General features: G+C 62.4%; 3 protein-coding genes across 9 annotated transcripts in view; 2 read left to right on the top strand and 1 right to left on the bottom strand.

The window, feature by feature from the left end:
• Nucleotides 1-1,825, bottom strand: part of LOC101749151 (serine protease inhibitor Kazal-type 5-like) — an 89,567-nt gene extending 87,742 nt beyond the window's left edge. For all 6 annotated transcript variants that reach the window (XM_046900540.1, XM_046900538.1, XM_046900543.1 and 3 more), the window contains exon 1: nucleotides 1,696-1,825. The gene's annotated coding sequence lies outside the window, so the exon portion shown is untranslated. The remainder of the gene's footprint in view (nucleotides 1-1,695) is intronic.
• A 6,473-nt stretch (nucleotides 1,826-8,298) lies between these two features.
• On the top strand, nucleotides 8,299-19,574 carry CPLX2 (complexin 2). 2 transcript variants are annotated; one of them, XM_015293891.4, is made up of 5 exons: nucleotides 8,299-8,382; nucleotides 12,113-12,202; nucleotides 17,323-17,430; nucleotides 17,863-18,038; nucleotides 18,153-19,574. In XM_015293891.4, exons 3-5 carry the CDS (start codon nucleotides 17,400-17,402, stop codon nucleotides 18,348-18,350), a joined length of 405 nt encoding a protein of 134 aa, XP_015149377.1. In that variant the 5' UTR covers nucleotides 8,299-8,382; nucleotides 12,113-12,202; nucleotides 17,323-17,399; the 3' UTR covers nucleotides 18,351-19,574. The 2 variants fall into 2 exon arrangements, with proteins under 2 accessions (XP_015149377.1, XP_015149378.1); XM_015293892.4 differs by lacking the exons at nucleotides 8,299-8,382; nucleotides 12,113-12,202 and adding an exon at nucleotides 15,930-15,972.
• LOC112533408 lies at nucleotides 12,112-15,890 on the top strand. Its single transcript, XM_025154973.3, has one exon. It carries the CDS (start codon nucleotides 13,370-13,372, stop codon nucleotides 14,336-14,338), a length of 969 nt encoding a protein of 322 aa, XP_025010741.2. The 5' UTR covers nucleotides 12,112-13,369; the 3' UTR covers nucleotides 14,339-15,890.
• Nucleotides 19,575-20,369: the final 795 nt, after the last annotated feature.

Genomic DNA, 20,369 nt, shown 5'->3' with positions numbered 1-20,369 from the left:
TCCTTCTCCCTCAGCAGCTCACAAAGTCCCCTCCCTCCGTGGCAGCAGCAATGCCCACCACGCAGGGCTCCCTTCCCTTGTGAACATCGCACTGCAGAGCAATAAATGATCCCCATCTCCTGCACGTCTCCGGGCTGTGCCGACCCCAGGCTGTATTTGGGTCATTCATCCTCATTCCTGGGGAAGAGGCAGGCTCTGTGCACAGCCCCATTGCACCACTGTGCACACCGCATGGCTTCAGCGGGAGGGGGGATCCCATAGAGCCCACATGCCCTGGCCAGCAGCCCCCCCGCCCTGCTTTTTAATGGTCATCATGGAGCCCTCTGTGAGCGGGAGGATGGGACTCGCACAGGGGATGGCAGCAAGGGCACACGGGGACACCTCGGGGACAACGGGGACAGGCGTTCCGACGGAGCTGCGGGGTTTTGTTCTCGCCGTTGATAGATCTGCAAATAGCTCGAAAGGAAAAAGGTCCCCTCGGCCCCCCTCCGCCGTCCCTCCCCGAGGGCTGTGTGCCCGCTCCACTCACTCAGCCTGCTTCAAGGTTGAGCTAAGCCCACTGCTCTTTCCTGGCTGATCAGGCCTTTCATTTAGGGGCTGATTTCCCCCCAGGACCCTCCTGGTGCTCAGCTCGGATGGGGCTGCAGGAGCCCAGGCACCCCCAGGGCCCGGGCAGGAGTGAGGGGCGCACAGGGCCGGGGAGGGAGAGGTGAGTTCAGTGACATGCTGCTGTTTCATTGAGGTTTTATCTCTGCGACTGGCAACGCGCTCCTCCAGGAGATTTAGTGGGAAGTTGCCTGGTCCCTGCCAAGAAGGCTGTTTTTCGAGAGAAAGCACATTATGCATCAAAGTTGAAATTCAAATCCTTTTTTCCTCCTCTCCCGGCATTTATTTATGAGGCTCCGGGTGTTCCTCAGCGCGTCTTTGTTTGCGGAGTGCCCCCAGCCTGCCCCATACCCGCGGTGCAGGGGCTCAGGGAAAGCTCCAGAGACATCGCACGGCGCCCAACTTCTCTCTGTTGTTATTCTCCCCATTGGTGAAACCGTTGCTGGGCAGGCGAGGGGCCGGCATTGTGCTGCAGCCCCCGTGTGCTGGGTGCCTTTAACCCATGCACAGCTCCAGAAATCCCCCACAGCTGCAAGCTTTCCCCCCCTGAGAGATTCTCCCTGCCGTATCCAGGTTGCTTTGTGCATCTCTGCCCCCCCCTCCCCACCCACCTCCCCAAACCCTCCCATCCCCAAAACCAGACGTGCTCTGCATGTTGCATCCTGGATGGGGCTGGCAGAGATCAGATTTCTTTTATTTTTTGCCCTAGAGATGCTCTCGTTTGCCTATTTAGGGGGGAAGGTAGCAGCTCCAGGAGCAGGCGGGGGCTCCTTCCCCCCCAGCCCACCCCACTCCATCAGGACAGACCCCACGTCTGCAGCCACTGGAAAATCACGCTCCATTTCCGAAAGGGAAAGCAAAGTGTAAATCTCTCTCTCACACACACTGCAGTGAGAAAAGTGGTGAAAGCTTTAATTTCAGAGCTGGGAGAGGGAGAGAGAGAGAGAGACAATAATATATCAGCAGCACCCCAATCGCCGGGGAGGGAAACATCCATTCTGGGCTTACAGAAAGAGCCGCCGTGATTCCCCCCTCCCTGCCGAACACCCAGAAAGCAGCAGGATTTCCTGCTGACCCCACAGCCCTTACCTCACTGCTCTCCAGCTGTGGTTGGGGGAAATGGAGCCGCCTCCTGCTGACAGTGATGGTTATCTCACAAGTGTTGGCCCGGGAGCGTGGGGATCGGGGGGAGAAAGAAGCAGCAGGAATGGGAGGCAGTGATTTCCCTCCCCCTCCGGCAGAGGTCTGCGTTCAGCACGGGCCGGCCGGCACACTCGGCTCTCCCCAGAGGTTCCCTTCATAAGAGGGAGCAAATTCCACGATTTATCAAGGGGAAATTTGCATTTGAAATATTCCCCGACTCCAAATGTCACCCGGCTTGATCTCCCCCCTGAGCCTGAGCAAACGCAACTGAGCGGGGAGGGGATCAGACCAGTGGGGAGAGAGGAAAAGCCCAGGGTTAAAAGCATCCATGGATGCTCGATCCAGGATATGAGTGAGCACGGCCACGGCCTTCCCCTCTTCCACCCTCTGTCGGGCAGGATGCGGAGTATCGGAGGCTCAGCCATCAAGGATTAAGGATTTCGTGTTTGAGATTTTATTTACACAATAAGACTTAAGTGATTGCTGCATGAAGTGTAGGTGGATTCTCTCCGATGCCTGCAGAGGGATTAGTGCCTATAAGGCAGCCAGAATGAGCTGAAAATTGGAGAGATCAAAGTGCAGGAAGAGGAATCCCACGTTCTCAGTGATTCTGAAGGGAAGGGAGAGAGATGACAGTGGTCAAGGATGGGAAGATTGCAACCGGCGGCTCAGGAGAGATGCACACAGTGATTCCCCCTTCCTTGTGATGCTGCAGGCACCGGGCACATCCTGGGGACAAGCAGCACCCGGGTAGTTCCCATCCTGAGGCTGAAGAAGTTCCGTAGGCAGCTCTGAGCTCCTGAGACCCCCATGACCACCTGAGCTCTTCCCCACATGTGCCCCTACTTGGCATAGGAGGGGCTCAGGGTGACAGCCCACAGTGACACTGCAAGAGGGACACGCACGTCCCCATCCCCACAGCACCCAGCCTGCCGCCGGGCTGCACACATCAGCCTTCTCCTCCTGACCTTATTAAAGCTGCCGGGCTGCCATGAGCTGATTCGATTAAACGGGGCACAGAGCACCATCCCTGGCGGGCAGGAGGGATGGATGGGGAAGAAACAGAGTCCTTTCACCGCCCCCCCCCCCCCCCCCCCCCCCCCCCGTGCCTCATTAGCTGCAACCACTTCAGCTTTGGCTACACAGCGCTCTGCTTTGCACAGGGGCAGCTGTGAGCCCCAGGGGTGCACAGCACTGCCCCAAGGGGGGCATGTAGGCTGAGAGCCGTGGTGCAGGTGGGTGGGGGTCCGGCAGCGGCAGCCCACGGACGGCAGCAGGGCTGCACAGCTGCAGGCGGCTCCTTTCCTCCTCTGCATCTGCAGTGACCGACTTTGTTCCATCACTCGTGCTGTGCAGGGGTGTGCGCCCACCCACACATCCCCCAGCCCTGCACTCGGCGTGGGACAGAAGTTTCATCCCCATCGCTTCCCGAGATCCGCAGGCGGGCGGGTGTTCCTTCGCCGCAAATGAACCCGCAACGCTTTGGAGAAGGGCTAATTCCCTCCCTCCTTAATGCATGGAAGCTTCTTACGCTAAATCTATACAGGCACAATTAGCATTATTCATATTCCATATGCTCCGCTCCCTGGTGATGAATATTAATCCGTTCCCCGCTCCCAGGCATTGGAGATAACGGCGCTGCACTGCGCCGCAGCGGCGGGGACAGAGGGAACATTACTGCAGGTGGAGGGAGTTTCCTTCCCGTGTTGAGAAGGGGGGACTCTGCAGTTCTGAGGGGGGCTGCAGGACTCCTGCAGTGGGCTAATGCAGAGCAGCCTCTCTGGATGGCCCACGTCTGCGATTTGAGGACTCACAACAGCTTTCAAAACCGATGGTGCTGTGCCACAACGCCACACAACCCAGAGCATCCCATCTGCCCGCCCTTCATCCTCGCTCAGGCCGGGGGTCCAAGTATCACAGGAGTGGTGGAGGTGGAAGGGGGGAGGCCAAGAGGCGCCGCGGTGCCATCCATCCATCCGCATGCTTAATCCATATAGCATCAGGGCCCCCATCTGCTGCATCACACATCATTAGCTGGCTGGTTTCCGAGGTGGCTCCCAGCAGAGGTGGGAATTGTGCTGGGGGGAGATTGGTCCCCCACTGGCACAGTCACATTTTGACTGCTCAGCTGAGGCTTAGGGGTGTGGGATGGAGGGGACCCCGAGGTCCTTGTGGGTGCTGCACAGCCCCACAGCCTGCAGCCCATGCGCAGAGCAGAGCTCAGCTCTGTGGCATGGATCCATCCACCCCAACCACCCCCACTGCCCCAGCCTGGAGCACTGACACCAGGGCTCAGCCCCTTTAAATCCCCGTGATCGCAGAACGCACTGGGACGCCCTACCCAGAAAAATAAGGGAAAGAAATGATTTTCTTCTTGCTGGAAAGCTTGGAGAGCTGCCTGCTCCTTGCCAGCCCTCCCACGCACTGCACAGTGGAGGACTGCAGGGCCAGCATGAGCCAGGGGGGCTGGGGCGCAGTGGGGTGCCCCTCCGTGCTGGGGTCCCTTCCCTCCGCTCCCCGCTCCATCTGTCCCATTCCCGTCTGTTCCTCCTCTCTGCCATCTCTGGGCTGAGACCTGCTCCCGAGGGAGCTCGCTGCTCCAAAGAAGCCAAAACTCACCCCAGATCCCTGCTGGAAGCCCCAGGGAAGGAGTCACCCCGATCAGCTGAGCCGAGGCAATGTGGGGCTCTGAGTGAGCAGCTACGAAGGTGAAGGGGAAGGGATGTGGGCTCTGGGGTGCAGGGAGGGAGCCCTGAGCCAAGGTCACTCCCCCACTCCGCTTTCACGCCAGGATGAGTTTTCTCATTACTTACCCAAGCTGTAAATTGTCTAATTTGGAGCACACCATTTATCCCCGATGTGCACTTGAGCAGGCAGATTTTGTTTTCAGGTGTGTGATTAATTTCTACTTTTTTTTTTTTTTTTTTCCTAAACGTGATTTCTCTCCTAGGAAACTGCAAACAAACAGCTCTGACCCCTGGGGCCGTTCGGGTGCACATCGAGACAGGGCACAGCAGCCGGGTCCTGCAGGATGAGAGGAGTGGGAGCTCTGTAACAGCAGTACCAACCCCCAGCCCATGCTGGATAACCCCAAAACCCAGCGCTGTGCCACGCTGCTGCCCATCACCCCCAGCACCACCTCCAAGCCCCGGGCAGCAGCGATGGGAAGCAAGCAGCACTCTCCCTGCTCCCAAATCAATCTGCCGGGAATTACCATTTTTATTAAGACCTAACATGTCCTTGGCTGCTGGGAATGTGATTTGCTCCCGGAATGAGATTACTGCGGTTCCCAGGGAGCCACCATCGGTCTCGGTGACTTCTGCCCTCGTGGCCCATCACCATACGGTGGCAAAGGAGCAGCGCTGTGTGCCAGGTCCGTCCTGTCCCCGCGCCGGGCTGTGAGCTGGGTCACCTGCTGTGAGCCTGCGCCCCCCTCTCTGCCACTGGGGAGCTGTTCTCTGTTCTCCCGGGTGGTTTTTCAGATGAAAGGAGGTGAAAAGCACTTCCATTCACTGTGCAGGAGGCCCTGCAGGGGTGCCTCGATGCGGTCCGTGGCTCTCCCAGCGCGGGGCTGAAGGAGGGGGCTGAGCACCGCTCTGCCCTTTGTGCTGGGGGACGTCCTCCCAAGGAGCTGCTTAGCATTCAGAGCAGGCGTCCGCGTTGTTTCCGGGTAAAAAACTCTGAGTTTCACTTCAAAAACACATCGATCTTCTGCAGCGTGCCATGAAGGGCAGCATCTCCTCACCCACTTTCTGAAACTGGATCACAGCTGCACCAGGACTCGGTACCACAGCGCTGGACCTGTCCAGCGGGACACGCAGCCACGTTCTCCCTGGCACCGCTCTGCAATGCCGTGCGACTGCCACTGCTCATCTGCCCAACGGGAGCGCTGATGGATCTGCTTTGCCTCTCCCTATAAGGGCCCGGCTGCACGCTCCCAGCTTGAGGAGAGAGTACTCCAACAGCTTCTTTACTTACACTTCACACGGGGATTACGGTGTCTGTCTTGAGCCCCTTCTCTGCTGCAGAACCCACGATAGAGCATTGCCTCCCCAGGGCTGAGCATCCCTCCTGCCCCCACGCACACCGAGGACGGCACCTTCCCACAGGAGCACATTTCCTGCAGTTGCAGGGCCTCTGCTCCAAAGTGTTTGCTTATGGCTAAGTGCAGCTGCCCCAGCACCTGGACCTCGAGGGTGACGTGAGAGCCCCCAGCACCTGGGAGGGAAGTAGTGAGGGCAGCTGTTCCCATTAGCAGGGTGAAGGCTGGGAAGAGAAATGACTATTGATTGTCCTGGGAGCTCAGCATCAGGCATGCATGCACGGCATGCAGCAACGATCAATAGAGCCAGAGAGGTGCTTGGGCTCACCCGGGGTTCTGCCTCTGCCTGAGGCATAAGGACAAAGGCTGCACCCCACCAGCACCCAGCACAGCCCTGCAGTGCACAGCCCACACAGTGCAGCCCCCTCCTTCCCCAAGCCCATGTTTCCATCCTGAGGAGGAAAGCAGTGATGCTCCCTGAGAGCTCCCTGCTTAGCCCCATGGACAGGGGTACCCAGCTGGAGCCCGGCTCCTCACCTGCTCTCAATCCCTAGGGCAGCTGCCTTGGCATCCATGAGACACTTGGACTGAGAACGAAGGGAGGAATGGAGAGAAAAGCTGAGATTTCCATCCTGCCAGCAGAGGATGTCAGCAGAGAAGGCAGAACTACACTTCCCAGAGTGCTCCTGGCCCTGCGTGCTGCCCAGGAAAGGCAAAGGGACTCAGCTGCCAGCTCCTCCCTGCTCCTAAATTATTCTTATTATTGTTTATTTGTGGTTTTTCCTCACTTAACTGCCTTCCTCGTCCACTTAATCGGGGGATTATTGCCCCACCTGCCCATCTACCAGAGCCCAACTCATTACCAGGGTTTATTTATGAGCAGCACGGCAGCAGAATGCACCCTGCAGCTCCATCTCCTCCGGTGCAGGCAGCTGGAGGTGATGGACAAAGGCAAGCCAGAGCCACCAGCAGCGAGTGTGGCCCTGGGGTGACACAGAGGTGTCCCAGCACCTCCTCCTGTCCTCACGTCAGCACAGGGCACAGGATGATGCTGCTCTTGGCACAGTGCAGGGGAAGCAGCAGGAGCCTGGCTGAGCCTTAAAGTGCTCTCAGAGCTGGGGAAAGGTCAACGGCACAGCGCCGTCCTTCCTCTCGCACAGAGGGGTGCAGGCTCCTTGGCACGGCGGTGGCAGCTGGGTGACAGCAGGCTGACAATGACAACGCGGCACGGTGGAGAAGCAGGGGGACCCACAGCACCCACAGTCCTCCTTCCCACCATCGCTCCCATCCACAGGCAGGAGAATCCAGGCAGAATGTGGGGCAGAGCGTGTGAGCCCGCCGATGGAGCGCTGCGATAAATAAATCATGGCACCAAAGCAATCAGAGCTTCCCACTCAGCTGCCTGGGATGCGGTGCCCCCACGGGGGATTTGCAGCTGCACCTCCCCGGCCATCGGGCCCACGGCCCAAGTGCTGCTCCTCTGTTCACAGCCGTGTTTTGCAGCCTCAGCACTGAGGGGGATTGATTTATTCATCAGCAGCTCCAGCCCGCACCATCCCTGCATGAAGGCTGTGACAAGCGGCGGCGGTGCGACGAGCAGCATGGCACGCAAGGCAGTGGGGCTGGCTGACCCCACGCTGCTGTGCCCAGGGGGTGAAGGATGCTATGGGAAGGAAAATGTGAGCATCAGACCCTCACGGGGCTGTGCTGCATTAAAGTGTGCCCATCCTGTGCCCCTTGCAGGGCAGAGAGGAGGGAACCTATTTTCCAAAGGGAGATCAGCAGTGCCAATAGGCTGAACCTATTGCAGAAACAAAGCCGAGGGTCCTGGTCCCCATCCCTTTCACTCGCCCTGCTCATCCGACCTCAGATTTTGGAGATCCCACAGTGTTTTGCCTGCTGGGGTGGTGCACCCAATACCTAACGGGCCCAGAGAACCCCGTATCGCAGGTGGCACCCACACAACCTCATGGCCAGCAATGGGGTTTGTCCCCATGGTGTGAGACAGCAGCCGTGGGAGAAGGATGCACTGAGTCTGGGGGAGCAAAGTGCTGGGCCCTGGCTGGGGGGTGACACTGAGTGGGGATTTGCTGTAGGAGGGGGGGATCAGGAGGGATGGGCAGATGCTAGGGGGAACTGGTGGGGATCAAGGACAGGAACTGGGGATCAAGGACAGGTACTGAGGGGCACGGGGGGTAGTGGTGGGTGGCTGCTGGTGGGGATTGATGGGCACCAGGGACATGGCCGGGTAATGGGAGGGAAGGAGGGATGGGCACTGCTGGGGGGGATGACTGCGTACAGGGGGGCAATTGCCGGGGGCGACTGCCGGGCACCGGGAGCAATTACCGGGTAGCGGGGGGGGGAATCGCCGGGAGCAGGGGGCTGCCGCCGGGGGCACGGGGCGGGCCGGAGGCGGGCACGGAGCCGGCCCCGCCCGGGAGGCCGTGCGGCGGAGGGGGAGCCAGCACCGGGCCCCCCCGTACCGCTAGGGCTCCCGCCTCCCTTCCGGCGGCGGTTCCTTCTTCCCTACGCCGGGGGCGGACGGGGCGGACCGGAGCCGCACCGCACCGCGCCGCGCCGTGCTGAACCAGGTGGGTGCGGGGCCGGGAGCGGGGCCGGGGCTGGGGCCGGGGGCGGGCCCGCCGTGCCGCAGAGCTCGGAGAGGGGGGGGCCAGGGCCCGGCGGGCGGTTCGGGCACGGGGACCGGCCCGCCGAGCCTCCCGGGGCCGCCGCCTTATGTAACGGGGCGGCGGCCGCGGGGCTGCGGCATGCGGGAAGCGGGATGCGGAGTGCGGGATGCGAGGTGTGGGATGCGGAGTGCGGGATGCAGATGCAGGATGCGGGCTGAGCGCTGCTCCCCCCGGCTGCCCCCCCCCACGCCACCCCGCAAGCCTAGGTAGGGGCCGCGGCTGTGGTGCGTGTGGCAGGGGAAGAGCTGTCACCGCCGGGGTGTCACCCCCCAGGGCTGTACTGTGAAGGGGGGGCTGCGGAGCGCGGCCGTGGGCAAGGAGAGGAGGCCACCTGCTCCCTCCGCTGCCCGTTCCCGAGGATGCTCCTCGCAGCCTCCTGCCGGAGGGAGCTCCTGGTACCCTGCCGGGCTCTTCCCGTGCCTCCCCGTCACCACCTTCCCCTCCATCCTGCACCCCTCGGCTATGCCATCCCCTCTTGGGCCGTCCCCATTGCATGTTCCCGGGGTGCCATCCTGCTGCACCGACCCTCCGGGGGTCTCAGCACCCCGAACTCCATCCCCTCTCCTTGCAGCGTCCCCAGCAGCACACAGGGTAGGTGGCCACCATGACCCAGGCCTGGCAACACTCAGTGGCAGTGCCACCCACACGGCGGGAGCGTGACCGGGCAGCTGCTGCCCCAGGCACCGGCGTGGTGATTCAGAGCAGCAAAGCAGGGCTGGTGCCTTCGCTCTGAACAGGGCTGATGGCTCAGGGCTTCTCCACAAAGCTGGGGAAGATGTGAGAGCTCAGCCGAGATAAACTGGCACAGAAAAATGTCCCTTGGCTGTGGGCTGAGTGTTTGCTTCTCCGATTGCCTTGTGCGAGAGCATTACTATTGAAATGACCCCAACCAGACAGAGCGATTTAACGCCTTGCAGCGCTGGAGGATGGCTGCGGTTCACACTTCGGCTCATCCCTGGGTTTGGGCACTGCCTACTGGCAGGCAGAGCTCGCCAGGCCTGGTGCCACTCATCAGGAGCCCTTTGGGGACCTGCGCTGAGTTTCCCATCATGATTTTAGCACATGAGCTGAGACCCAGCAGAGGTTGGGTACTACTGTCTGTCTGCGGAGAACCCTCTGCTGGGCACCCGTGTGCCCCACTCGGATCAGCAGCAGTGCCACAGTGCCATCCCCACCGAGGGGCCCCAGCTGTCCCCAAGGCTGTCCTGTCCAGGCACAGGACTGCACAGCCAGCCACAGGAGCTCTGTGTGTTCCTGGCCAGACCTTGCTATTTGTTCTTCTGCCAGCATCAACCATGAGTTTAAATGCTCCTGCTCCCTCCCTGGTGTTTACTCGCCGGGTGTATTTATAGAGAGCAATCAGGTTGCTCAGCCAGAGTAAACAGCCGCGCTCTCACGTGAGCGCTCCACTCGCCCATCCCAGGAGCTTTCCCTTCCAACTGCCCAGGCCCTGCAGAAGCCCCAACCACACACCTCTCTGGGCTCTTTGAGCTGTGCCACATGGTCCAAGTTGCACTCCCCAGGAGTCATTGTCACCTCGCCGTGCTGCAGGTGCCCTCTCCTGCCACCAGCCCCATCCCTGGCCAACTGTTGCGACCGCCTCCTGCAAAAATAACCATCCAGTGCTCAGAATCACCCATCAGCACAGCCCTGCAGCAGTAGTTCCCACCCCTGCCCTGGCCCATGGACAGGAGATTTGGGGTTTGGTTCAGACGCAGCCCTCTGCATCCCTACAGGTAGGGAGGGCACTGCTACCCCAACTGTGCTGTGAAGGTATTTCCCCAAAGTGCAGAGGCTCTGTGCCTTCCCACCTCACTACACAGCGCCTGGGCACGAGGCTGCTGCCAGCCCCAAGCAGGTCACACAGCTTCTCCTTTGGCCCCATCCCATGCACCCTTCTTCTCCCCATCCCCAAGCTGCCCTCTGGCATCCCAGGGGCTGGACAAGGCTGGCTATGATCATGGGGTGCCATGAACAGGAGGTGTTCTCATCTCCATCACTCTGCCCCGCATATTGCAGCCATACCCTGAGCTGGGTAAAAGCAGCCCCTCCAGCTCCAAGTGCACCACAGCCCCAATCCAGGGCAGTCCTGGTGTGATCACATCCTCCTTCCCTTTACCTCACCTCTGCCTTGGCTGTGGTTGGTGTCTGACTGCCTGGACAGGCAGACTGACAGACAGCCAGAGCTGCTGTCTGTCCCCATCTGTCCAGGTGAGATATGGCTCGGTGATCCTGGCCAGCTCTGCTCATTACAAAGACAGACATAAACAAAACAAATAAATAAATAACAGCCACATTGATCTGGCCCCAAAATCAGTGCCTTGTGATGACCCAGCCAGCATGGCCCCCAGTACCCCCCCAGGGCTGAACCTCCCCATATCCCCATGCAGGCAGTGCCCAGCTCTGACCACGCTCCGAGGCTTCAGCAAAGAACAGCAGCTGATGTGCACCGCAGAACACAGCCGGCACAGCAGGGACTGATCCTGTCCCAGCACAGTTCCTCTCCCTGGCGCTGAGCTGCCCAAAAACCCGGCTGCCCCCAGCCTCGGTGCTCTGCATCCCATCCCACCCGGCTCCGACTCTTCCCACATCCCGCAGGAGGCAGCGCTTGTCCCCAGCAAAGGTCACCTTCACGCTGCCGCCGAGCCCTTCCCAGGCTGAGCGCTCAGCGCTGTGCTTCCTGGGGATGCAGCCACCTTTCAGGGGTCTCCATGGGGGTCCCACCAGAGTGTGAGGGGTGACTGCCTGCCTGCTGCTGTGTGCCCAGGCTCAGCACTGCATCCCCCAACCCAGCACAGCGTGCCCGAACCCGGCTTCATGTCCCCAAACCCAGCACTCTCTCCCAGCATCTGTCTCCCCCCCTTCTCTCCTGGGTCATTATTCACTACAATTTGCTAACTCCCCCCCCCCCCCTCCCTGGGGTGCAGGAAAGGAGGTGACTCTGTGTTAGGGCACACTTGTGACATCCCCAGGAACCCGCTCCCTGCATCCCACAGCCCATGTCGCACTCATGGCACGCACCAGGGTGGCACCATGGGGAATCATTCGGAGATGATGCCCAGGTCTCTGCACAGCCCCACCCCCAGGAGCATCCCCTGAGCCTCCCCAGCATGACGGGGGCACTCCAAGGACATTCAGCAAAGGGACAAGGAGAAGCCCAGGCAGAAGCTTTTTGAAGTTGGGCTGAAGTTGGGCTCCCTGAGGAGGATCTCTCGGACTGCAGCCTTTGTTTGCCCGCTTGCTTTAACTCGCTGTTATGTCCTCTGAAGAAGAAATTCATCACTTGAAAGCTGAGGAATGCAGAGTTAATGCGAATTCTTAAAACCCTCCAAGAGTTGAGAGCCCTCTCAATAATTAATGAAGGCATCCGAACTGCCAGGTGTCTGTCTGCAGCTCGGCCAGCAGCAGCCATGTCCTTGGTCCAAGAGGGGCACAGACCCCCACGCTGCCACCTCCTGACGGCTGCCAGCTCCCTGCCCACCCCTGGGGTGGCTCTGTGCATCACTCCCACCCTCAGAGCTTGGTATCGGGGGCGGTGCGATCACCCGTCCTGTTGTCCCCTGCCCCAGCACCCCATGCGTTAGAGGGTGGTCCTCCATCACTGACCCTTTTGCCATCGGTGTCTCTGCAGGCCCACCCTCCTGCGATGCCCACCCGCCCCCGGCAGCCCCTCGCAGCGCTGCGTTAGGTGTTGAAGGCCACGGACACTGCGCACACCAAGGTAGGCTCTGGCTTTGGAGAGGCTCGGTTTGGGTGGATGTGAGGCGTGGAGCTGCTGGTGATGTTGCAGGTGGTGCAGGGACACAGGGACGGGTTTTTTCGGTTTGTTTTTCCTTTTTTTCACTTTTTCTTTTCTTTTTTTTTTTTTTTTTCTGCCTCTGAAAGCCCCCAGATGGGCAAGGTATGAGCCAAACCCCACTGGCAGCAGCCAAGAATGGTTTCCTGGCCACAGCCCCAGCAGCTCTTGGAGCGGCGCCGTGCCCATCCGGCGTCACACCGCAGTGGAAACCCCACGCGCAGGCGGGCTGGGGGTGGCTTCAGCAGGGGGAGATGGCAGCATCCCTCCTAGCCCCCCCCTCAGCACAGGGCCCCACACTCCCAGTGCTCCCAGCGTGGTCTCGTCCTGCTCACACCATGCTGCAACCACCCAGATGTCCCCCCTGCCGCCACTGCGCCCCCCAGTGTGTGGCCATCTGCTGCTGTCAGAGGTCAAGGTGTCCCTGGTTCCATGGTGCACCTCGGCCCCCAAAGCTCTCCTGCAGTGGGATGGCCCTCCCAGGAGGGAAGGAGCTCACCCTCCTTGGCATGTGCCCTGCTCCCACCCCTGCAGTGAGACTGGGAGAGGAGCTTGGGGGGCACCGAGAATCCACTCCCTGCACAGCCCTGGCCACCTCCACCATCAGCACTGGCTCTGGATGGCTCCTGCCAGGGCCACGGGGACGGTAGATCAGGATGTGAATGGGATGGCTGCTCCCCCAAAGGCAATTGCTGGGGCAGGAAGCGATGGGGTGAGGATATGGGCTGCGTGGGGGCTTTTGTCCGCTGCCCACGCGGTGCCGGGTGCACTGCGCCCAGCTCCATGCCAACCCCTGCAGAGCTGTGCGGTGTGCGTGCCTGCCATAAATATTGATGGGGCGGACGCGGTGCAAGTGTGCCTTTATACACGGTGCTCGGGATGTGAATGCTGTACGAACCGGGGGCAGCGGTGCGGGTGCAGCACTGAGGTTGAGTGCACAGAGGCTGTATAGGGGAGGTGGAATTCAGTGTGGGGTGGGAAGGGGCCGGGTGTACAGCCCCGGCGGTCAGAAAGCAGCAAAGCAAAATCTGCTGCCAGACTGCAGTGAGTGGCAGCCGCTCCCCCAGCCCGCTAACATGCAGCCCGTGCAGGATGAGCAGCGAGGGGCTGCAGTGCCGCTGCTTAACGATGCACAGCACAGAGGCAGCGGCCGCACAATGCTCCGAGAGCTGCTGCTGCAGTGCACGGCCAGGAGGGTGCTGGTATCCCCGACACGGGCAGGGCTGTAGGTGGCAGAGCCATGGGGCTGTGGTGGCTGTCAGCCCTGGGAAGGGCAACAAGCAGAGCTCAAGCGTAGGGGACGTCTACCCCTCGCATCACTCTTGCACAGGCTGCCTTTCAGGGCAGCTCAGGAGGGCAGAGCAGCTGTACCTTGGGATACTGTGCTGGGAGCAGCTGGAGGCTATGGCTTTGGTCCCCTCCTCACACCCTGCTCCTTTGGCCACCGCTGCCCCAGCCCACAGCCAGCACCAGTGCACACACAGCTCCTGCACACGGCCCCCGGGGGATGTGCACGTCCCTCATTGCGTGCGACGCTGCGATCGGCCCCGCCAACCATCTGCTGCAGCATCTCCCCTCCACCCACTCGCAGCTCACGCTGTGCCCCGTGGCATGGAACCGGTGGCACCTGGAGCACCCGGCAGCAGGCAGGGCCGGGCTGGGGGTGCCCTGTGCTCCCCTGGGCAACCCGCATTAGGGATGTCGAGGGGCTGCGATAGCGATGCAGCTAGCACTACAGCATTGATGCTGATGGATCCGTGGCTGGAATGCAGGGAACAGGAGCACGGTGTGGTGGTGAACCCTGTGACCCTCTCCATGTGTCACCACCGGGTTGGCAGGGCCGTCCCTGCCCTCTGCGTGCCCCAAACCACACTCAAACGCTGCGCTATGAGGGTCAGCTTCAACCCGATGCTGCAGCATGCGTGGTTCTGTCCCCATCCCCGGCCCTGTCCCTGCCAGGTGCCAGCCCAGAGGGGGCCGGGACCCCTCTGCAGAGCTGCAGCTGCCACTGCTTTGTGCCTCCTCTCCCCCTTTCCCCACCGCTGTTTTTGTTTTGTTTAAGAGGCCGGGTTACGAATTTTAAACAGGCTCCTGAAAAACCCAATTACCTCCAGAAGACAACCTGATAAAAGCCGCCAAGCCGGCACTCTGCGCATCGCCTCACGCTGCAGCCGAGGGAAAACCGACGTAACAAAGCCTTTGCAAATGGAGTTAACCACTTTGAATCCCTCGGTGCGACGTGGAGGGCCGAGCGGTGTTTTCTGCAGAGGTGGGGGCGGGGGGAGCATAAATAACCCGACAGCACCGCGCTGCTGGGGTGCAGTCCCAGAGCTGTGGCTGGGAGCAGTCCCTGGGCGCACTGGGAGCTGCTGGGGGAGGACTGCGCTCAATGAGCCGAAGCATCTCCAAAGATTGAAAGACTCGAGGACCCATCCCAGGAACAAAAGGAGGCGTTTGTCAGGCGCTGAGAGACGGGCTCGTTAATTCCTCCTGGCTGTCACACTTATCTGTAATGAATTTGTGCTCCGCTGTATTATTTTTAATACAATAGGAGCGGTGCCGCCCGCCCACCGCCCGGCTGCCGGGAGCGCTGACGTCAGCGTGCAGAGCGGGGTGCTGCAGGACGGACGGACGGACGGACGGACGGATGGATGGACAGACCTAGGCCTGTCCCAGCACTGCAGCAGGGTCAGGAGCTGAGGCAGAGGGCATTTTTTCCGTGGTGGAGGAAAACAGAGCAGTCGGTCAGCGTGGGAAGAGGTGGAGGGCGCAGGGAGCAGTGAGCAGCAGGGATGTGTGTTGGAGTGCTTTCCCTGTGCCAAAGCCGTGCTGTGCGTGGAAGCAGAGGGACAGAAATGGGGGTTCCCCCGGCGCTGTGTGCCCCACAGAGGGGCTATGGCCGTGAGCAGCCACAGGGCTGCAGGGCCTCACCTCATTTGCCAGCTGTCCCCACAGCGAGGCTCAGAACCCCACTGATCTGCAAGGAGCTCGTTTCCTTCCTGGTAACCCAGGGCTGATGGATGAGGCATTGGCTCTGCAGGGCTATGGGACGTGCACATGGCCCCGGTATCTGCAGACCCCAAGCTCTGCCCCAGCCACGGCGATATGGGGGCCACAAGGTCACCGAACATCCCCAGCATCTCCTGGGGAGTCAGTGCTACAAATGTGGGGCTGGGAGCTCTGCGTGGATGCAGGGAGTGCTGGGGGCGCAACGATGTGTCAGGGACTTTGAGATTACCTCTGCAATTAGTCACGGTGGGGTCATTAAGGCCCGGCAGGTGTGCAGAGGCTCAGGTGTGCAGCGCTGGAGGGGTCACCCCGTTTGAGTGCGGGGTGCAGGGGCGGCTGGGGGCTGCTCGTGGTGGCTGCGGCTGGGGAATGCCTGGCTTTGCCCCATGGATTGCAGAGGTGAAGCATTAACACGCGCCGGGGGGCGGCTGCCCCCATCCCTTCGCTGCGGGAGCGGGGGATCCCGGCGGGGGCAGCGTTTCCTCGGCGGTGTCCCGCTGTGGGGATTCGGGGTCCTGTAGTCCCTTCTTTTCCCCCTTTCCGGGGCCGGGAGCGGAGCGGGGCTGGGGGTGTCGCCCCGGGCGGGCCCACGCGTGCGGCGGGGGGCGGGCGGGGGGCGGGCCGCGGCGGGGCGGGGCGGGGCGGGGCGGGCGGAGCGGCGGCGGCCGAGAGCGGCGGCGGAGCCGGTGAGTGCCGGTGCTGAAGGGACAGCGCCGCCGCTGCGGCACCGGGCGGGGCGAACCGCATTCACCGGGGGAGGAGAGCGCGGTGGGGGGGGGGGATCCCGCGGTCCCCCGGCGTTGCCGCGTCCCCGTGTCCCCTGCGGCCGCGGTGCGTCCTCCCCCCGTCCCGTGTCCTCCGTGTCCCCGCGCTCCCGCACCCGCGGTGTTCCCCGCATGTCGCGTTCCCCCCTTCTCTGCGTCCTCCGTTTCCGTGCGCCCCCGCCCCCCCCCCGCGCCCCAACATCCCGCGGTGCCCCCGCGCTCCCCACCCCGTGGCGCCCGTGTCCCACTCCCCCCGTTTTCCGTATACCCCCTCTGTCCCCGCGTCCTCGGCGTCCCCTACGCATCCTCCCCCCTGCGCAGGGAGGAACAAACTTCCCCGGCACCCCCGGCTGGAGGGACTCCCCCCATCGCTGGGAGTCCCGGGAGCTGGGGGAGATCCGTGGGGCTGCGGCACACATTGGGCACACACACGCTGCGAAGTGCACACGCAGCATCAGCACAGCCTTCGCCCACGCACAGGGCACGCAGGGCACGCGCGCACACACACACACACAGCACTCCTACATGCACACGCAGTGCACACGCAGCCTGCAATCCCACCCGCGCACGCAGCGTGCCAGCAGCCTGCAACACCCCCACACGCACGGCACAGGCTGCAAAGCGGTGCACACACACACCCCCGTGCTATACACACACCCAGCATGCAGCCCACCGGTGTGCAAACACACGCACCCAGCATGCAAACACCACCTGCACAGCTGTACACACGCAAGCCCATGCACACAAAGCTTGTGAACCCACAAACTCGCATGCACAAACCTTGCAAGCAGCCTGCGAACCCCCCGCAGCGTGGCCACACGCAGCTCCAACCCCACGAATCTGTACACATGCATACAGCCCCACACATAAACACAGCTTTGTCACTGCGCCTCCTGAGCACACACAGCTGCACAGCTGCGCAAACATGCATGGAGCACACAAACACACAAACACACACGCCTGCAACCCCAAAAAACAGTCCCAACCCACCAACAGCCTCTTCTCCACCCACCCGCAGAGCCCGAGCACTGCGACACACGCACATGCACACAGGGTCACATTGTGCTCCCCAGGCTGGGTCTGCCCCCACCATGCAGGGGGACGTGCTGGTGGCACTGTGGGTGCCACTTCAGTGGTACTCGGTGCTCCCGTGCCACCCCGTGACAGGCAGCACCAGGCTGGGAAATCCACCTGAAGCCGAGTCCCTGTGTGCCAGGGCAGTGGGGACCCCAGGCTTAGCATGTCCAACCGTGTCCCTCTCTCTGTGCCCAGGTGGCCCTGGTCGGAGAGCCCGGACAGCAGTGGATGAGCGCTGGGTACTGGCATAGCCACACGCACACACCGGCACCATGGACTTTGTTATGAAGCAAGCGCTGGGCGGTGAGTGGGAACGTCTCCCCTGGGAGCGACACTGCAGGGTGACAACAGACCCAGCATGGAGTCAGGGAGGGCCACTGTGGGGGAACGAACGGCTGCCAGAGCCCTCCAGGGCTCCCGTCAGTGGTGCCGGCAGCGCCTGGTGGGGGAATCCCGGCTCTCCCGGTGGTGTGGGATTCCCCAGCAGGTCCCCTGGGTGCCAGTGCCGGAGCTGCCAGCGTCTCCCCCGGCTGACGCTGAAGTAGGGCAGTGCTGGCAGCCCGCGGCGCTCCCCGTCCCTGCAGCACCCAGAGCCCGAGCGCAGCCGGCCGTGGCACGGGTGGCACAGGGGATGAGGGGACCCCGGGCTGTACTTGCAGGCTGGCTCCCTGCCCAGCTTCACTCTGCGGAAGCTGCGGCCCCCTGGGCACTGGCTGAGAGTATCGTGCTATGCAGGGGCCACCAAGGACATGGGGAAGATGCTGGGGGGCGAGGAGGAGAAGGACCCCGATGCGCAGAAGAAGGAGGAGGAGAGGCAGGAAGCGCTGCGCCAGCAGGAGGAGGAGCGGAAAGCCAAACACGCCCGCATGGAGGCCGAGCGGGAGAAAGTCCGGCAGCAGATCCGTGACAAGGTGGGCACACGGCTCCCCGTGCTGCTGGGGGGATGGGAGTAAGAGGTGACGGGTGTCGGGTACAGCACAGGCACTGCGTGCTGCCCGCCCCACTCAGGGCCTGTGTCCCCACAGTATGGGCTGAAGAAGAAGGAGGAGAAGGAGGCGGAGGAGAAGGCAGCGCTGGAGCAGCCGTGTGAGGGCAGCCTGACGCGCCCCAAGAAAGCGATCCCGGCAGGCTGCGGGGACGAGGAGGAAGAGGAGGAGGAGAGCATTCTGGACACCGTGCTCAAGTACCTGCCCGGCCCGCTGCAGGATATGTTCAAGAAGTAACAGCGCCACCGACCCTGCCATGGGGTTCTGGGGCACGGGCGCCCTCCTCCCTCCCTCCCTTCCATCAGTTCCCTTGGCCCCAGGGGGGTCCCTGCACCCCCTCTCCATCTCCTGCCCCTCCCTCGTCCCCCAACCAGACCAAACCATCCCATCCCGTCCAGGCAGGGCCCCCTGACCACGCCGTGCCAAAGGGGAGCGTCCCTGGCCGGACAGGGCGAACCGGGACCAAATGCACTGATGTAACCTGGCATCGGGCTGGGGGCACCCCAGGCCCCACCAGACCCCGGGGCAGCTCCCCGTGCCCTCAGCCCTGCCCTTCTGCCCACACCCCCCACTCCCCCACCTGCCGGGGGGCCCGGGCAGGCCTCCGTGTGCCTGCCCCTGTCCCCAGCACTGCCATCCCCAGCCCCATCCTGCCCTGGGCAAAGCCCAAAGCACAAAGCCAGGCGCCCTGCCCGCAGCTCCCCCATCCCTGATCCCCCGGGCACGGGGGTCCCCCGGGGCTGCCCGGTGTGCCACAGCATCGGGGGGTTGGAGGGGACCCCCTTCCCGCATCTCTGGCCCCATAGTTAAAGCCATATCAGTTAGACTGCAATACTTCAGCACCGGGAGGAGCAGGCGCCGCGCTCCGCCGACCGTGTATAAAGGCGCGTGCGGGGCAGGGACCCCCCTGCCTCGTCCCCCCGCCCCGTCCCCGCTGTCCCCACCGCTCGCTCGTCCGTGTCTCGGCCCCGCTGGCCCCCGTTCTCGCATTAGTGTCTGTGTGCCAGGGTGCGCCCCGTTGCTCCATGCGTCCTCGTGTCCGCTGCTCACGCCTCAAACCCCAAAGCCCCGCAGTCCCCGGGGCTGCCCGCAGCACTGAGCCGAGAGCCCCGTGCCCGCGGGTTGCAATAAACCCAGTACGGGGCTGGGGGCTGCAGAGCCTGTCCCGGGCTGCCCCCCCCGCCGCTGGGCACACAGCTCCCACGGGCAAAGCTGCCCGGGTACGTCCCAGGAGCTGCTGCTTGCACCCCAATGGGGGGCACGCCATCGCCCCGGCCCGTCCCTTGCCGTACTGTGCTCCTGTCCCCCCTACCCCCAGGCTTCCTCCGCCACAGCCCCCAGCCACTCAGCCCAGCCCTTCCGGGGAGGCAGAGGGCAGCCCGGGGCTTCGCAGTCATGCTGTGACCATCCTGCTCGAACTAGTCTTTGACAAACTAATAAAATAAAGGGATTTGTACATTGCTCCGGCTTTTTCTCAGCCCTTACTTCCCTGCCACCTTCCCCATCCTTCCGTCTCCCCCCACGGCTGAGACCCGGCAACTCAGCACACTACTGGAGGGCACAGGGTTCGTCCTCAGCCTGCACGGCCCCCAGAAGCCAGGCCACGAGTGCAGGGAAAGGCCTCCCATAGTCCGCCAGTGCTGCCATCAGCCCAGCTGCCTCGGTGCCCTCCATGGAGGCAAAAAGGTTCTGCAGCCCATCCTGCAGACACATGGGTATGGTAGGGGGGCCCCTTCCCCATGGCTCTGGGATTCCCTCCACAATAACTGGAGACACCCAAGGGGTACAAGGGCTCTTTTTCTAGGCACAGCCTTCTGGGGCTGAGGCTGGAGGCACCTCAATCCTGGTTCCCCCAAGAACAGGGGCGGATGCCAGGGGTACACACCATGCAAGGGGTGGCTCACAGCCCTCAGCCACGCACAGCCCCCGGCACTGCAATCCTGATGCAGCACAGCTCGGGAGGGCTCTGCCTGCAGCCGGCCTCAGCTTCGACTGATTTGCCATCATTTAACAGCAAAAAGCTCAGCTGTTACCCAGGCGGCATCAGCAGTGCAGTCACCTGGAAAAGCCTCTGTCAGAAGGAAATATTAGGCTAGGAAATGATAGAGATCGTGCGGGCAAGGTCTCCATCACAGGCAGGCTGTACCAGCGCCTCCTCTCCAGTGACCGCCTGCAACGTGACCCAGCGCATGGTGGGGAGGGGACCCGCTCTGCTCCCCTGGGGGCGAGGGGAGGGCACAGGGACAGCTCAGCCTT

Source organism: Gallus gallus, chromosome 13 (assembly GCF_016699485.2).
Source record: "Gallus gallus isolate bGalGal1 chromosome 13, bGalGal1.mat.broiler.GRCg7b, whole genome shotgun sequence".
In the NCBI taxonomy this organism is placed as follows: Eukaryota; Metazoa; Chordata; class Aves; order Galliformes; family Phasianidae; genus Gallus; species Gallus gallus.
This window is presented reverse-complemented; position numbering and strand designations above follow the sequence as displayed.

Excerpts from the sequence above, each read along its gene's own strand:
- LOC112533408 (XM_025154973.3), top strand. The coding sequence starts at position 13,370 with ATGAGCAGCGAGGGGCTGCAGTGCCGCTGCTTAACGATGCACAGCACA.
- CPLX2 (XM_015293891.4), top strand. The coding sequence starts at position 17,400 with ATGGACTTTGTTATGAAGCAAGCGCTGGGCG. Across the intron at positions 17,431-17,862 it reads TATGAAGCAAGCGCTGGGCG|GGGCCACCAAGGACATGGGG; the intron begins GTGAGTGGGAAC and ends CGTGCTATGCAG. Across the intron at positions 18,039-18,152 it reads GGCAGCAGATCCGTGACAAG|TATGGGCTGAAGAAGAAGGA; the intron begins GTGGGCACACGG and ends GTGTCCCCACAG.